We start from the raw sequence: 19,023 nt of genomic DNA, 5'->3' as shown, positions 1-19,023 counted from the left end.
CCACTTCTTTTCACTCTGTCATATTAACATGACCAAACTAGTTGAGATCTTGAAAGACATTCTTGTGATTCTTTTTAAGCCATGCTATGTGTCTAAGAATGGGCCTCCTTAAAATTTTGTGGCAGTTACTAAGCGAATAGCATCTTCTTCCTTTTAGAGGTGAAGATCACGGGCTATTTCATCCCTTCCAGCTGCAATTATCACTGGGTCTTGGAATGTGTCCAAGGCTGATTCTTGTGTAATTAATTCACTGGGATTTTCCTCAAAGGTTTTAAAGAACATCTATAGGGGGTTCATCGAAAAAGCAAGAGAGTTCCAGAAAAACATCCATTTCTGCTTTATTGACTATGCCAAACCTTTGACTGTGTGGATCACAATAAACTATGGAAAATTCTTAGATGGGAATACCCGACCACCTGACCTGCCTCTTGAGAAACCTGCATCCAGGTCAGGAAGCAACAGTTAGAACTGGACATGGAACAACAGACTTGTTCCAAATAGGAAAAGGAGTACATCAAGGCTGAATATTGTCACCCTGCTTATTTAACTTATATGCAGAGTACTTATATGCATGAGAAACGCTGGGCTGGAAGAAGCACAAGCTGGAATCAAGATTGCCAAGAGAAATATCTATAACCTCAGATATGCAGATGACAACACCCTTATGGCAGAAAGTGAAGAGGAACTCAAAAGCCTCTTGATGAAAGTGAAAGAGGAGAGTGAAAAAGTTGGCTTCAAGCTCAACATTCAGAAAACGAAGATCATGGCATCTGGTCCCATCACTTCATGGCAAATTATGGGGAAACAGTGGAAACAGTCTCAGACTTTATTTTTGGGGGCCTCCAAAATTACTGCAGATGGTGATTGCAGCCATGAAATTAAAAGATGATTACTCCTTGGAAGGAAAGTTGTGACCAACCTAAACAGCATATTAAAAAGGAAAGACATGACTTTGTTAACAAAGGTCCGTCTAGTCAAGGCTATGGTTTTTCCAGTAGTCCTGTACAGATGTGAGAGTTGGACTATAAAGAAAGCTGAGCGCCAAAGAATTGATGTTTTTGAACTGTGGTGTTGCAGAAGACTTGAGAGTCCCTTGGACTGCATGGAGATCCAACCAGTCCATCCTAAAGGAGATCAGTCCTGGGTGTTCCCTAGAAGGACTGATGTTGAAGCTGAAATTCCAATCCTTTGGCCACCTGATGCGAAGAGCTGGCTCATTTCAAAAGACTCTGGTGCTGGGAGGGATTGGTGGCAAGAGGAGAAGGGGATGACAGAGGCTGAGATGGCTGGATGGCATCACCAACTTGACAGACATGGGTTTGGGTGGACTCCAGGACTTGATGATCAACAGGGAGGCCTGGCATGCTGTGGTTCATGGGGTCGCCAGGAGTCAGACACGACTGAATGGAACTGAACTGATAGGGGCTTTTCTGGTGGCTCAGTGATGAAAAATTCACTTGCCAATGCATAAGATGCAAGTTTGTCCCCTAGTTTGGTTTATGATATGAACATGTACTATAGCATGATGGCCAACGTGTCTGGCTTTAGATACACCTCGGTTTACGAGGTAAATATGTCAATCTAATGAAAAAACAACTAAATTAAAATCTCTATTTTTTAATAATTTTATTTTTAATTTATTTATTTACTTCATATGGAGAATAATTCTTTTGCAATATTGTGATAGCTTCTGCTGCATATTTGTGTCCACTCTCTCCTGAACCCCCTCCCCTCCCCACCGATCCACCCCTCCAGGTTTTCACAGAGCACTGGCTTGGGTGCCCTGTGTCTTACATCAAACTCCCTCTGGTTGTCCGTTTTACACACAGTAAGGTGTGTGTGTCAATGCTACTCTCTCAAATCATCCCACTCTCTCCTTCCACTGAGTCCAAACATCTGTTCTTTATGACTGTCTCCTTTGCTGCCCTTCACATGGGATCATCAGTACTATCTTTTTAGATTCTGACTTACTTCACGCTTATAATAGACTCTGGCTTAATCCACCTCATTAGAACTGACTTAAATGTGTTCCTTTTTATAACTGAGTAATTATTCTATTGGATATGTACACTACAACTTTCTTATCCATTCATCTGCCAATGAACATCTAGGAATCCAATGACATAATTACTAAATTAAAATTTCTGTTTTTTAATATTCAATATTTATTTTATATTGGATTATAGCTGACTAACAATATTAGCTTCAGGTGTTCAGCAAACTGAGTGAATTGTACATATACACGTACCTATTATTTTTCAAATTCTTTTCCCGTTTAGGTTATTATAGGATGTTGAATAGAGTTTCCTGTGCTATATATGGTAGATCCTTGTTGGTTATCAATTTTAAATATGCTAGTGTGTATTGTCAATACCCAAGTATTATGTAGTCAACTCAACCAACATTGAGTATCTACCATAGGCCAGGCATTGTTCTAAGTACTCAGGATTCATCAGTAAACAAAGCAGATCAGAAAGAAGAAAGTTTGGAGTCTGAAAATCAGATTTTAGGTGCAAGTTAGCAAACACTTTTGAAGAATTTTGTGCTCCTCCAGAATAGCTCTGATTCCCTGATTCTTCAGGGGAGGAGGGCATTTTAAAATGCATATGAAACTTGCTTCCCTACACAGCAGTGGGAATATACACCTAGATTACACACCACAGATTGGACTTCGACTCCACTCTGCAGAGACACCAAAGTGACTGATGAAACACTGAGTGGGGTTGGTTTACCCTCAGAGTGGCAGGGAATAAATTATGCTACATGAAAGCATGATGACTGAAATAGAAACTGCAATGAGTCATAGTAAAATAAACATTTGCATTTCAAAAAAACTTTAGAACTGTGTCATAGAAAACTCTTTTTTGCAATATTGATTGCCTAGATTTTTTGTTTGTTTATTTATTTATTTTTGGTGTGGCTTTTTTATGTGTGTGGCTGTGTGGTGTACCTTGTGGGATTCTAGTCCTTCTACCAGGGGCTGAACACAGGCCCTTGGCAATGAAAGTATGTAATCCCAACTTCTGGACTGGCAGGGAATTTCCAAATTATAACTAATTCTGACAGTAAATAAAATTTAACTACCAACTGAGTAATACATAAAACTAAGTATAACTTTATAATGGTAAATGATTCTTTATCTGGAACTTGCCTCTGTGTGGCTATACGTCAAAACCAGCAAGCTTTTGTTAAGTAGTGTACAGTTATCGTCAATCTTAAAATTCTATTTTCTCTTTTCCATTTTAAAGACAAACTCACTTTTTATTACTGTGATCTTTTCCCAAATTCACTTTTTCATCCCAGAACTTCCTCATAGCATTTTCACATCTAAATTTCTGAGGGTGAACTGTAACTTTAACAAAGGACTTATTACGATATAAAATGTGCTCAAAATTGGGTACAAATGCACAAATAAGCAAGACACAAAAACTAAGGTGACCACAGTGATGTGAGAGTTACAGGTGGAGAGGGCTTTGTATGGAGCAAACTGTTATTAATACCAAAGCTGTATAACAATGATCTTTAATTGGAATGATAATAAACTCTTTGAAGAAAGAGGATTTTTTTCTTTTTAAAGAAAAAATTTTTAATCAGAATCAAATTTTAAAATGACTTCTGCATTCTAAGGAAATGAAACCTGCTGGCAAATGACTCCCTTCATGGTAGATCATGCACTTACTTAATATGAGATATGATATTTCTTCTCCAGAGCTTTTTCATAGCATGAGTTAGCTCAGAACTTCTTAGACTGTAGATTAATGGGTTCAGAATGGGGGTTAAGACTGTGAAAAACACGCTCAATAATTTGTCAACAGAGAACGTCTTAGCAGGTCTTACATACATGAAAATGCAGGGAACAAAGAAGCAGACAACCACAGTGATGTGGGAACCACAGGTCTGGAGGGCTTTCCACCTCCCTTCCTGACTCAGGTTCTTCAGAGAGTGCAGGATGACTCCATAGGAAACAAGCAAGAGCAGAAACACTATAGTGCAGATCAGTCCCCCATTGGCCAGCACTAAGATGCCAATGACATAGGTGTCAGTACAGACGAGTTCCAATAAGGGGTACATGTCACACATATAGTGATCAATGACATTCGGGGCACAGAATGGGAGCCAATAGACAGTGCTAAGTTGAATTACTGAATGCAGAAAACCTCCAACCCAGGACACCACCAGCAGCACAACACACACCCTCTGCCTCATGATCACCAAGTAATGCAAGGACTTACAGATGGCCACATAGCGGTCATAGGCCATCACCAGCAGAAGGAAGACCCCTGATCCAGCAAAAAGGTGCTCTGCAAACAGTTGGGTCAGGCAAGAATTAAAGGATATGTTTTTTCCCCCAAATAACAGCTCCGAAATCAATCTAGGGGTGACAGAGGTGGAGTAAGTGACATCCATACAGGATAAGCTAGCAAGAAAAAAGTACATCGGTGAGTTCAGGGTCTCACTGACAGCTATAGTCACTATAATAAGAAGGTTGCCCACCAGAGTCAAAAGGTAGATGAACAGGAACAAAACAGAAAGGACTTTCTGCTCCTTTGGATTCTGTGTGAGGCCCAGAAGGACAAAGTACGTTACATTATTTCTTGATTCCATCTGATCTGGACAGGAGCTGACTTCACATATTAAAGCAGTTTACTTAAAAAAAAAAAAAAAAAAAAACAAGAGGGATAACACTTAAAGGGGGAAAATGCTCAAATGTATAAGAATTTTTATTTATTCATTCATTGGAAGAATGTCAATAGAACATCTATTTGTGTCTAATGTGTCATAGAAATTTTGTTTACCAAGTTGAATAAGGCATAGTTGCTTTTTGTTTGTTTGTTGTTAACCTCAGTGATAAGACACAGAACAACAACAACAAAAAATTCCTGACACATGTATGAAGTTCCAGTAAATTTACACAGTGCTGAGGAGTCAGAATATAGGAGTATATCAAGTGAGTGTCACAGAAGTCTTTCAAGAGGAAGTAATGCTTCAGCTGAGTGTAAAAAATAATTGAAAACATAAGGAAATAAAGAAAGCCATTAAAAAGCGCAGCATTTATAAAGACACAAAGTATAATACATGAAACACACTCAAGGTAATACACATAATCAGTGTAGGTAGATGAATGTGTGAATAGATGAATTCCTTATTCTGAATTGTCTCTACGTCACTGACACATCTTTGGTCTGCGTAGGTGGTTATTTCCCTTTTTTGATCAATAAATTAGACTGCAGCAGTCTAATTTTGTATCTCTAGGCCTTACCTTTCCCCTAAATTTCAAAAGGTTATTTGCAACATCTCTATTTTTGAAATCCAAATGAATAGCAATTTAATATTTATAAAACATAACTTCTAAATTTTCCACAATAAACATGAGCATTTTCTAAATATAATTTAAAGAGAATTTCTTATTTATCTCATTAAATACTATAATTTTCATGTTAGTGTTCAGAAACAAAATTTCAGTGCTCTTTACTTAAATTTGTCACTCTCATGAAACTTAAATAAATGTACTAACTCTATTTTCAGAATATATCACAAAATTGATCATTCCGTACTTTTAATTTTTTCCTGTTCCATGGTAACAGCCTCCTGCTAAGTCTCTCCACATTTATATTGGCCTCAAAAGCTGGTTCTCCTGCTGCAGCCCAAAATGTCCTATTTAACCTTCTTCTGATAACATCACTCTACTTCTCCAAACTCCTACAGTATATTCCAATCACTCACTCATAGTCTAATAGAACACATTTAATATTTACAGTAGCAAGAACTATAATCTTTATTTCATAAGTGAAGAACTTATGGTTCAGAATATCTAATTCATTTTCTGAAGTACACATCTTTAAGTCATATACCTAGAATTGAATTTGTTTGATTGATTTTTTTTATTTTTTATGATTGATTTTAAAGTAATTTATTTTCCTATGTAAGAAATAAGGTCTAACAACTGTGAGCTTGGTTCCCACTATTTAATGTTAGTCTTACCTTATGGAGGCTTGTTCAGAACCTGAAGAATAACTTGAAGTTACTCAGAAACACTTGGAATTATTTTTCATTCAGTATGACAAAGAGGAAAAGGGGCCAATTTATTACTTGAGCATATAGTTTATTTGACTGTCCATCCATTTGCTTCATGGAGTCTTCTGATTATTCAGGTCATTTTAAGTGCAGTGTAGATTATTTGAAAGCAATTCCACGGTGCACACACTGAAAAACAAGTTTATTGCTTTAGGAAATATACCAAAATGTCCAGAATATACTACAACACATAGAAGAAATCAACTAGTTATGTGGCAGGGAAATTGTTCAAAAGTAACTTCTTTATTCCTAACTTCAAAAATATAAATAACATTTGACTTCCACTTCTTTTCACTCTGTCATATTAACATGACCAAACTAGTTGAGATTTTGAAAGACATTCCTGTGATTCTTTTTAAGTCATGCTATAAGTCTAAGAATGGGCCTCCTTAAAATTTTGTGGCAGTTACTAAGCGAATAGCATCTTCTTCCTTTTAGGGGTGAAAATCACAGGCTATTTCATCCCCTCCAGCTGCAATTATCACTGGGTCTTGGAATGTGTCCAAGGCTGATTCTTGTGTAATTAATTCACTGGGATTTTCCACAAAGTTTTTAAACAACATCTATAGGGACTCCATCGAAAAAGCAAGAGAGTTCCAGAGAAATATCTGTTTCTGCTTTACTGACTATGCCAAAGCCTTTGACTGTGTGGATCACAATAAACTGAGGATAATTCTGAAAGATATGGGAATATCAGACCACCTGACCTGCCTCTTGAGAAATCTATATGCACTTCAGGAAGCAACAGTTAGAACTGGACATAGAATATGGAAAAACAGACTGGTTCCAAATAGGAAAAGGAGAATGTTGAGGCTGTATATTGTCACTCTGCTTATTTAACTTATATGCAGAGTACATCACGAGAAATCTTGGGCTGAAAGAAACACAAGCTGGAATCAAGATTGCTTGGAGAAATATCAATAACCTCAGATACGCAGATGACACCACCCATATGGCAGAAAGTGAAGAAGAACTGAAGAGCCTCTTGATGAAAGTGAAAGAGGAGAGTGAAAAAGTTGGCTTAAAGTTCAACATTCAGAAAATTAAGACCATGGCATCTGGTCCCATCAGTTCATGGCAAATAGATGGGGAAACAGTGGAAACAGTGTCAGACTTTATTTTTGGGGGCCTCCAAAATTACTGCAGATGGTGATTGCAGCCATGAAATTAAAAGATGCTTACTCCTTGGAAGAAAAGTTATGACCAACCTAGACAGCATATTAAAAAGCAAAGACATGACTTTGTCAACAGAGGTCCGTCTAGTCAAGGCTATGGTTTTTCCAGTAGTCGTGTACGGATGTGAGAGTCGGACTATAAAGAATGCTGAGCGCCGAAGAATTGATGTTTTTGAATTGTGGTGTTGTGGAAAACTCTTGAGAGTCCCTTGGACTGCATGGAGATCCAACCAGTCCATCCGAAAGGAGATCAGTCCTGGGTGTTCCCTGGAAGGACTGATGTTGAAGCTGAAATTCCAGTCCTTTGGCCACCTGATGCGAAGAGCTGACTCATTGGAAAAGACCTTGATGCTAGGAGGGATTGGGGGCAGGAGGAGAAGGGGACGACAGAGGATGAGATGGCTGGATGGCATCACCGACTCGACAGACATGGGTTTGTGTGGACTCTGGGAGTTGGTGATGGACAGGGAGGCGTGGCGTGCTGCGGTTCATGGGGTCGCCAGGAGTCGGACACGACTGAGTGACTGAATGGAACTGAACTGATAGCAGCTTTCCTGGTGGCTCAGTGACAAAGAATTCACTTGCCAATGCATAAGATGCAAGTTTGTCCCCTAGTTTGGTTTATGATATGAACATGAACTATAGCATGATAGCCAATGTGTCTGGCTTTAGATACACCTGAATTTAAGACGTAAATATGTCAATCTAATGACAAAACTAAATTAAAATTTCTATTTTTTAATAATTTTATTTTTAATTTATTTATTACTTCAATTGGAGGATGATAGCCTCTGCTGCATACTTGTGTCCCCTCCCTCCTGAACCCCCACCCTCTCTGCACCGATCCACCCCTCCAGGTTTTCACAGAGCACTGGCTTGGGTGCCCTGTGTCTTACATCAAACTCCCTCTGGTTGTCTGTTTTACACACGGTAAAGGTGTGTGTTTCAATGCTACTCTCTCAAATCATCCCACTCTCTCCTTCTTCCACTGAGTCCAAACATCTGTTCTTTACGACTGTCTCCTTTGCTGCCCTTCACATAGGATCATCAGTACTATCTTTCTAGATTCCATATATATACTTTAATACACAATATCTATTTCTGACTTAATTCACACTTATAATAGGCTCTAGCTTAATCCACCTCATTAGAACTGACTTAAATGCGTTCCTTTTATAACTGAGTAATTATTCCATTGGATATGTATACTACAACATTCTTATCCATTCACCTGCCAATTAACATCTAGGAATCCAATGACATAATTGCTAAATTAAATTTTCTATTTTTTAATATTCAATATTTATTTTATATTGGATTATAGCTGACTAACAACATTAGCTTCAGGTGTTCAGCAAAGTGAGTGAGTTGTACATATACACGTACCTATTATTGTTGAAATTCTTTTCCCATTTAGGTTATTATAGTATGTTGAATAGAGTTCCCTGTGCTATATATGGTAGATCCTTATTGGTTATCATTTTAAATATACTAGGGTGTATTGTCAATACCCAAGTATTATGTAATCAACTCAATCAACATTGAGTATCTACCATAGGCCAGGCATTGTTCTAAGTACTCAGGATTCATCAATAAACAAAGCAGACCTGAAATAAGTTTGGAGTCTGAAAATCAGATTTTACGTGCAAGAGAGCAAACATTTTTGAAGTATTTTGTGCTCCTCCAGACTAGCTCAGATTGCCTGGTTATTCAGGGGAGGAGGGCATTTTATAATATGAAAATTCCTTCCCTACAAAGCAGTGGGAACATACACCCAGATTACACACCACAGATTGGACTTCAACTCCACTCTGCAGAGACACCAAAGTGACTGACGAAACACTGAGTGGGGTGGGTTTACCCTCAGAGTGGCAGGGAATAAATTATGCTACATGGAAGCGTGATGACTTAAATAGAAACTGTAATGAGTCATAGTAAAGTAAACATTTGCATTTCAAAAAAACTTTCGAACTGTATTATAACAAACTCTTTTTTTTCAATATTCCATGCCTACTTTTTGTCTGTCCACTTGTCTGTTTTGGTGTGGCTTTTTTATGTGTGTGGCTGTGTGGTACACCTTGTGGGATTCTAGTCCTTCTACCAGGGGCTGAACACAGGCCCTTGGCAATGACAGTGTGTAGTCCCAGCCTCTGGACTGACAGGGAATTTCCAAATCCTAACTAATTCTGACAGTAAATAAACGTTAACTGCCAACTGGGTAGTACACAAACCTAAACATAATGTTGTAATGGTAAATCATTCTCTACCTGGAACTTGCCTCTGTGTGGCTATATGTCAAAATCAGCAAGCTTTTGTTAAGTCGTGTACAGTTGTCTTCAATCATAAAATTGTATTTTCTCATATAGATCAATGGAATAAAATAGAAAGCCCAGAGATAAATCCACACACCTATGGACACATTATCTTTGACAAAGGAGGCAAGACTATGCAATGGAGAAAAGACAATCTCTTTAACAACTGGTGCTGGGAAAACTGGTCAACCTTTTGTAAAAGAATGAAACTAGAACACTTTCTAACACCATGCAAAAAAATAAACTCAAAATGGATTAAAGATCTAAATATAAGACCAGAAACTATAAGACTCCTAGAGGAAAACATAGGCAAAACACTCTCTGACATAAATCACAGCAGGATCCTCTATGACCCACCTCCCAGAGTAATGAAATAAAGGCAAAAATTAACAAATGGTACCTAATTAGACTTAAAAGCTTTTGCACAATGAAGGAAACTATAAGCAAGGTAAAAGGACAGCCTTCAGAATGGGAAAAAAAATAATAGCAAATGAAGCAACTGACAAACAACTAATCTCAAAAACATACAAGCAATTCATGCAGCTCCATACCAGAAAAATAAATGGCCCTATCAAAAACTGGGCCAAAGAACCAAGCAGACATTTCTCCAAAGAAGACATACAGATGCCTAACAAACACGTGAAAAGATGCTCAACATCACTACTGTCAGAGAAATGCAAATCAAAACCACAATGAGGTACCATTTCACACCAGTCAGAATGGCTGCTATCAAAATGTCTACAAACAATAAATGCTGGAGAGGGTGTGGAGAAAAGGGAACCCTCTTACACTGTTGATGGGAATGCAAACTAGTACAGCCACTATGGAGAACAGTGTGGAAATTCCTTACAAAACTGGAAATAGAACTGCCATATGACCCAGCAATCCCACTGCCGGGCATACACACCGAGGAAATCAGAATTGAAAGAGACACACATACACCAATATTCATCACAGCACTGTTTACAATAGCTAGGACATAGAAGCAACCTAGATGTCCATTGGCAGACAGATGGATAAGAAAGCCATGGTACATATACACAATGGAATATTACTCAGCTATGAAAAAGAATACATTTGAATCAGTTCTAATGAGGGTGGATGAAACTGGAGGCTATTATACAGAGTGAAGTAAGCCAGAAAGAAAAACACTAATACAAGATATATATAGATTTTATATATATATATATATATATATATATATGGAATTTAGAAAGATGGTAACAATGACCCTATATGCAAGACAGCAAAAGAGACACAGATGTAAAGAACAGACTTTTGGACTCTGTGAGACAAGGTGAGGGTGGGATGATTTGAGAGAATAGCATTGAAACATGTACATTACCATATGTGAAATAGATCGCCAGTCCAGTGTCGATGCATGAGACAGGGTGCTCAGGGCTGGTGCACTGGGAGAACCCTGAGGGATAAGATGGGAAGGGAGGTGGCAGCAGCGTTCAGGATGGGGAACACATGTACACCCTTGGCTGATTCATGTCAAAGTATGGCAAAAACCACTTCTATATTATATAGTAATTTACTATATTGTAAAGTAGTTAGCTATCAGTTAAAATAAATAAATACATTAAAAATAAAATAAAAATTGTATTTTCTCTTTTCCATTTTAAATACAAACTCACTTTTTATAGTTATGATTATTTCCCAAAGACACTTTATCATCCCAGAACTTCCTCATAGCATTTTCACGTCTAAATTTCTGAGCTTGAAGTTTAAGAAGTTTAACAAGGGCCTTATCATGATATAAAATGTACCCAGGCCTTGGATACAAATGTACAAATAAGCAGGGCACAAAAACTAAGATGACCACAGTGATGTGAGAGACACAAGTGAAGAGAACTTTGCATCTCCCCTCCAAGCTATCTCTCTAGGGAGGACAAGATGACCACATAGGAGACCAACAAGGGAAAATATTTTAATGGATAAATGAAGCAATGATTGGCAGCAACAGAGACCAAGGATGTGAATTCCATGCAGACACGTTTCAACAAAGCATTTAAGGCACACAAGAATGGTCTTTGACATTGAACCACAGACAGGCAGCCACACTATGAAGATCTGTGTGGTTGCAAGTACAACCCTCCAGCTCCTATTACTTGAAAGAGGAAGCCACACCCCTGTCACTCATGATGGTTTCACAGTCCAGGGCTTTGCAGATGGCCACATAGTGCTCATTGGCAACCACTATGGGCGGGAAGATCTAAGCAGCAAAAGATGCTCAGCAAAGACATTAGTCCTGGACTTACTGAAGGAGATGATTGCTTTCTTACAGCAGGTGTCAGTTGGTATTTCAGAGTCATAGATGAAGAACAGCAGATGTCCACAACGGACAGAAACACAAGCAGGAACTGTAATTCCTGCTTTACCCAAATTTACAAAATGTGACTTTTAACTGAAAACATCTTTCATACCTGAAAGTGAAGTCGCTCAGTCGTGTCCAGCTCTTAGCGACCCCGTGGACTGCAGCACACCAGGCTCCTCCATCCATGGGATTTTTCAAGCAAGAGTACTGGAGTGGAGTGCCATCACCTTCTCTGTACCTTCTTCATACCTGGGTCAAGTTTAAAACTCTAAAGACATCAACTCCTCTAAAATGACCCTTCTTAAAATGAATCTTATTGAAAATAATAACTGAATATTATTTTGTGACTAAACTATTTTAAATTTATTTTAACTTCATTTTAAACTCAGAGGAGGCAATGGCAACCCACTTCAGTACTCTTGCCTGGAAAATCCCATGGACAGAGGAACCTGGTAGGCTGCAGTCCATGGGGTCACTAGGAATCGGACATGACTGAGTGACTTCACTTTCATTTTTCACTTTCATGCATTGGAGAAGGGAATGGCAACCCACTCCAGTGTTCTTGCCTGGAGAATCCCAGGGAAGGGGAAGCCTGGTGGGCTGCCATCTAGGGGGTGGCACAGAGTCGGACACAACTGAAGCAACTTAGTATCATCAGCATTTTAAACTATACTATTTATCTTATTTATATTCAATTTATTATTTTACTTGCAATGATTTGGAACAGAGATATACAAGCCTAGGCATACCTCTGAAAAAGAATAGTAACAGGGGACTGCTAGTCTCTTTACTTATCAAAATCTGTTATATATCATAGCAGTTATATTATGTGCCAATCTACACATGAATAAAGAGATCAATGAAAAAGAATAGAGTCTTGAATTAGATCCAAATACATTGGACTTCAGGATACAATAGTCAGGATTTTAAGTCAATGGCAGTTCTATTTCCAGTTTTTTAAGGAATCTCCACACTGTTCTCCATAGTGGCTGTACTAGTTTGCATTCCCATCAACAGTGTAAGAGGGTTCCCTTTTCTCCACACCCTCTCCAGCATTTATTGCTTGTAGACTTTTGGATTGCAGCCATTCTGACTGGCGTGAAATGGTACCTCAATGTGGTTTTGATTTGCATTTCTCTGATAATGAGTGATGCTGAGCATCTTTTCATGTGTTTGTTAGCCATCTGTATGTCTTCTTTGGAGAAATGTCTATTTAGTTCTTTGGCCCATTTTTTGATTGGGTCGTTTATTTTTCTGGACTTGAGCTGCAGGAATTGCTTGTATATTTTTGAGATTAGTTGATTTTCAGTTACTTCATTTGCTATTATTTTCTCCCATTCTGAAGGCTGTCTTTTCACCTTGCTTATAGTTTCCTTTGTTGTGCAGAAGCTTTTAATTTTAATTAGGTCCCACTTGTTTATTTTTGCTTTTGTTTCCAATATTCTGGGAGGTGGGTCATAGAGGATCCCGCTGTGATGTATGTCAGAGAGTGTTTTGCCTCTGTTCTCCTCTAAGAGTTTTATAGTTTCTGGTCTATGTTTAGATCTTTAATCCATTTTGAGTTTATTTTGGTATATGGTGTTAGAAAGTGTTCTAGTTTCATTCTTTTACAAAAGGTTGACCAGTTTTCCCAGCACCACTTGTTAAAGAGATTGTCTTTAATCCATTGTATATTCTTGCCTCCTTTGTCAAAGATAAGGTGTCCATAAGTGTGTGGATTTATCTCTGGGCTTTCTATTTTGTTCCATTGATCTATATTTCTGTCTCTGTGCCAGTACAATACTGTCTTGATGACTGTGGCTTTGTAATAGAGACTGAAGTCAGACAGGTTGATTCCTCCAGTTTCATTCTTCTTTCTCAAAATAGCTTTGGCTATTCGAGGTTTTTTGTATTTCCATACAAATTGTGAAATTATTTGTTCTAGCTCTGTGAATAATACCATTGGTAGCTTGATAGGGATTGCATTGAATCTACAGATTGCTTTGGGTAGTATACTTATTTTCACTATATTGAAATTCACTTCCAATCCATGAACATGGTATATTTCTCCATCTATTAGTGTCCTCTTTGATTTCTTTCACCAGTGTTTTATAGTTTTCTATATATAGGTCTTTAGTTTCTTTAGGTAGATATATTCCTAAGTAGTTTATCCTTTTCATTGCAATGGTGAATGGAATTGTTTCCTTAATTTTTCTTTCTATTTTCTCATTATTAGTGTATAGGAATGCAAGAGATTTTTGTGTGTTGATTTTATATCCTGCAACTTTACTATATTCATTGATTAGCTCTAGTAATTTTCTGGTGGAGTCTTTAGGGTTTTCTACATAGAGGATCATGTCATCTGCATCAGTGAAAGTTTTACTTCTTCTTTTCCAATTTGGATTCCTTTTATTTCTTTTTCTGCTCCTGCCTTATGACCCAGCAATCCCACTGCTGGGCATACACACAGAGGAAACCAGAATTTAAAGAGACACATGTACCCCAATGTTCATCGCAGCACTGTTTATAATAGCCAGGACATGGAAGCAACCTAGATGTCCATCAGCAGATAAATGGATAAGAAAGCTATGGTACATATACACAATGGAGTATTACTTAGCCATTAAAAAGAATACATTTGAATCAGTTCTAATGAGGTGGATGAAACTGGAGCCTATTATACAGAGTGAAGTAAGCCAGAAAGAAAAACACCAATACAGTATACTAACGCATATACGTGGAATTTAGAAAGATGGTAATGATAACCCTGTATGCGAGAAAGCAAAAAAGACACAGATGTATAGAACAGTCTCTTGGACTCTGTGGGCGAGGGAGAGGGTGGGATGATTTGGGAGAATGGCACTGAAACATGTATAATATCATATAAGAAATGAGTCACCAGTCCAGGTTTGATGCAGGATACAGGATGCTTGGGGCTGGTGCACTGGGATGAACCAGAGGGATGGTACGGGGAAGGAGGTGGGAGGAAGGTTCAGGATGGGAAGCATGTGTACACCCGTGGAGGATTCCTGTTGATGTATGGCAAAACCAATACAATATTGTAAAGTAATTAACCTCCAAAATAAATAAATTTAAATTAAAAAACAATTTTTTTAAATCAATGGCAAAAAGATCTTTGCGTGACCATTTGAAAGAAACCTAAAATTTAGAGAAACAACTAAAAATTCAATCCATATTTATCTCCTACAGCAAAATTAATTCAAGACAAATCAAAAGTTTCCATATGATATCAAAAATGTTTTAAAAATTAAATACTTAAATTAAATTTAAATTCTTTAAAAAAAGAATTGAAAAATTGTCAAAAGTGAAATGAAAAAATTCTTCATAAGCAATATACAAAAAACCTGAATATAAAGTATAAAAATATTAAATGCAAAAAGCACTCTACACAGGATAAAAATGTAAGAACATATAACCAGAAAATATTAATTATATATACAATGTAAAAGAGATCATTTCTTTAATATATAATCTCATAAAAATCCAAAATTGAATGCAGTAAAGACATACATATAAAATATCCACCAAAAAATAAATACAACACAAGTTAAATGTATTGAATGATGCCCAGCTAAATTGTATCAAAGGGGTAGCAAAGTATAAAAATAACTTTAATCAGTTGTTATAAATATTTGTCAGGTACTGGTCTTGAAAATATGGACAAATGAATTCTCACTGACAGAGGACAAGACTGTAGTTGTTATACAACCTCCAGAAAAATAGTTTGTCAATAACTATCAATATCAACATTTTAAATGCGTGTGTTACCTGATCATTGATTCAAATATCAAATCAACAATTTTATGCCTTGGTATTCATATTTGCACATATTCAAAACCATATATTTATTTGAAAACTGCTTATCATAAAAAAGTTTAAAAGCACATGAAAAGGAATGGGTATATGAATTTTAATATAAATTTATAAGAAGTATTGTGAAACATGAGAAAAATTAAGGAATATGTTTGAGCTGGCATTGAAATAGCTTTAAGATGTGACATAGTAAAAGCAAGTGTGATATATATAGAAAAAGCAAATATATATATATATGGCAAATACACTGGCATTTGCAAAGATTTTTAGTAGATGAAAATTAAGAAAAAAAATTAGATTCTACCTCTTAGCATTAAGATTGGAAAATATTGAGAGAAAAGAGAGAAATTTGTTTGGCACTTCACCCCATATTATTTGGTTTTATTTATGTTGTTTATTATTATCTATTTTACTTCAATTATCTTGTGAACACTAACAGTATTAAAGTAAAAATTTTGTGAATAATGCAACTGAAATATACTAACAAAGGGACTTATATAGAATTAAATATTTTACATTTGTTTACAATTTTTAATTGTAAAAATTAAAGAGTTTACTTAAATTACAAGAAACTAAATAAAAATAACTGTCTCTGAAAAAGAGTAAAAAGGCTAAATGCATAAACTGAATAAAAATCAGTGTTACTATATAATAGTTTTCCCACTTAATCATTATTTATTATTAACTCCTTATCATACAGGCATTATACATTTCTAGGTACAGTGATAAAGAAGTAATTATGGACCTTATGTTCTAGTATGGAGGAAACTATTATTAATAGCACAGCTGTATAATTGTAATCTTTAATCACAATTATCATAATATCTTTGAAGACAGAGAAATTTTCTTTTTAAAGAAAAAATTTTTAATCAGAATCAAATTTTAAAATGATTTCTACATTCTAAGGAAATGGAACCTGCTGTCAAATGGCTCCCTTCATGGTAGATGATGCACTTATTTATTATGAGATACGATGTTTCTTCTCCAGAGCTTCTTCATAGCATTAGTCAACTCAGAATTTCTTAGACTATAGATAAATGGGTTCAGCATGGGGCTTATGACTGTATAAAACACACTCACAGATTTGTCAATGGGGAATGTTTTAGCAGGTCTTGCATTTATGAAAATACAGGGAACAAAGAAGCAGGCAACCACAGTGATGTGGGAACCACAGGTCTGGAGGGCTTTCCGCCTCCCTTCCTGACTCAGGTTCTTCAGAGAGTGCAGGATGACTCCATAGGAGACGAGCAAGAGCAGAAACACTATAGTGCAGATCAGTCCCCCATTGGCCAGCACTAAGATGCCAGTGACATAGGTGTCAGTACAGACGAGTTCCAATAAGGGGTACATGTCACACATAAAGTGATCAATGACATTCGGGGCACAGAATGGGAGCCAATAGACAGTGCTAAGTTGAATAATTGAGTGCAGAAAACCTCCAACCCAGGACACCACCAGCAGCACAACACACACCCTCTGCCTCATGATCACCAAGTAATGCAAGGGCTTACAGATGGCCACATAGCGGTCACAGGCCATCACCAGCAGAAGGAAGATCTCTGAACCACCTAAAAAGTGCTCTGTAAACAGCTGGGTCATGCAAGATTCAAAGGATGTGTTTTTTCCCCCAAATAACAACTCTGAAATCAATCTGGGGGTGATAGAAGTGGAGTAAGTGACATCCATACAGGATAAGCTAGCAAGAAAAAAGTACATCGGTGAGTTCAGGGTCTCGCTGACAGCTATAGTCACTATAATAAGAAGGTTGCCCACCAGAGTCAAAAGGTAGATGAACAGGAACAAAACAGAAAGGACTTTCTGCTCCTTTGGATTCTGTGTGAGGCCCAGAAGGACAAAGTACGTTACATTATTTCTTGATTCCATCTGATCTGGACAGGAGCTGACTTCACATATTAAAGCAGTTTACCTAAGAAAAACAAGGAGGGGAACACTTAAAGGGAAAAAGGTGCTCAAATGTATAAAAATAACTTTTAATTTATCCATTCATTGGAAGAACATGTATTTGTGTCTAACGTGTCAAAGACATTTTGATTACCAAATTGAATAAGACATAGTTTTTTGTTTTCTGTTTTTTGTTTGTTTTAACCTCAGTGATATGACACAGAATGAAAAAGCAAGCAATTCCAGACACGTGTATTAAGTTCCATTAAATTCACACAGTGCTGAAGAGTCACAATATAGGAATATATCAAATGAGTATCATAGAAGACTTTCAAGAGGAAGCAGTACTTGAGCTGAGTGTATAAAATAATTGAAAGTATAAAGAAATAGGAAGAGAAAGCCATGAAAAGGTGTAGCATTTATAGACACAAAGTGTAATATATGAGACACACTTAAGGTAATACATGTAATCAATGGGTAGATGAATGTGTGAATAGAAGATCCTTGTCCTGAATTGTCTCTAACCTCACTCACACTTCTTAGGTCTTTAGGTGCATATTTCCCTTTTCTGACCAATAAGTTAGACTGCAGCAGTCTAATTTTGCATCTCCAAGCCCTAAATTTCAAACATCTCTAATTTTGATATCAAATCGAATAGCAATTTACTATTTGTAAAACTAACTTCTGAATTTTCCACAATAAACATGAGCATTTTCTAAACAAAGTTTAAAGAGGCATTCCTTATTTATCTCATTAAATACTATAATTTTCCATGTTATTGTTCAGAGACAAAATTTTAGTGTTATTTACTCATTCGTTACTCTCATAAAATTTAAATAAATCCTACTAACTCTACTTTCAAAATATATCACAGATTTGATCATTCCCTACTTAATTTCTTCCAGGTCCACCATAATAGCCTCCTACTAAGTCTCTCCACATTTATATTGGCCTCAAAAGCTGGTTCTCCTGAAGCAGCCCTAACTGTCCTTTTTAATCTTATTCTGATAACATCACTCTACTTCTCCAAACTCCTACAGTATATTCCAATCACACACTCATAGTTTAATGCAACGCACTTAATATTTACAGTAGCAAGAACTGTAATCCTTGTTTCAGAAGTGAAGAAATTAAGGCTCAGAATATCTAATTCATTTTCTCAAGTACACATTTTTAAGCCATATACCTAGAATTGAATCTAAGTTTGATTTACTCTAAGTAATTTACTCTCTTATATAACAAAGAAAGTCTCACAACTATGAGCCTGGTTCCCAGTATTTAATATCAGTCTTACCTTCTGGACGCTTGTTCAGAACCTGAAGAATAACTTGAAGTTACTCATAAACACTTGGAATTATTTTTCATCCAGTTTGACAAAGAGGGCAAAAGGCCACCTTATCACTTGAGCATATAGTTTATTTGACTG

At 36.8% G+C, this 19,023-nt stretch overlaps 2 protein-coding genes across 2 annotated transcripts; both read right to left on the bottom strand.

Annotated features, from left to right (window-relative positions):
* Nucleotides 1–3,675: 3,675 nt before the first annotated feature.
* On the bottom strand, nucleotides 3,676–4,605 carry OR4A47U (olfactory receptor family 4 subfamily A member 47U). Its single transcript, NM_001390638.1, has one exon. It carries the CDS (start codon nucleotides 4,603–4,605, stop codon nucleotides 3,676–3,678), a length of 930 nt encoding a protein of 309 aa, NP_001377567.1.
* Nucleotides 4,606–16,649: 12,044 nt separating this feature from the next.
* Nucleotides 16,650–17,579, bottom strand: OR4A47AA (olfactory receptor family 4 subfamily A member 47AA). The gene has a single exon (NM_001390702.1). The coding sequence runs from the start codon at nucleotides 17,577–17,579 to the stop codon at nucleotides 16,650–16,652; it is 930 nt and encodes a 309-aa protein (NP_001377631.1).
* Nucleotides 17,580–19,023: the final 1,444 nt, after the last annotated feature.

The sequence above is a fragment of the Bos taurus genome, chromosome 15 (assembly GCF_002263795.3).
Source record: "Bos taurus isolate L1 Dominette 01449 registration number 42190680 breed Hereford chromosome 15, ARS-UCD2.0, whole genome shotgun sequence".
NCBI classification, from domain to species: domain Eukaryota; kingdom Metazoa; phylum Chordata; class Mammalia; order Artiodactyla; family Bovidae; genus Bos; species Bos taurus.
The sequence above is the reverse complement of the archived record's forward strand: the minus strand, read 5'-3'. Positions and strand labels throughout refer to the sequence as shown.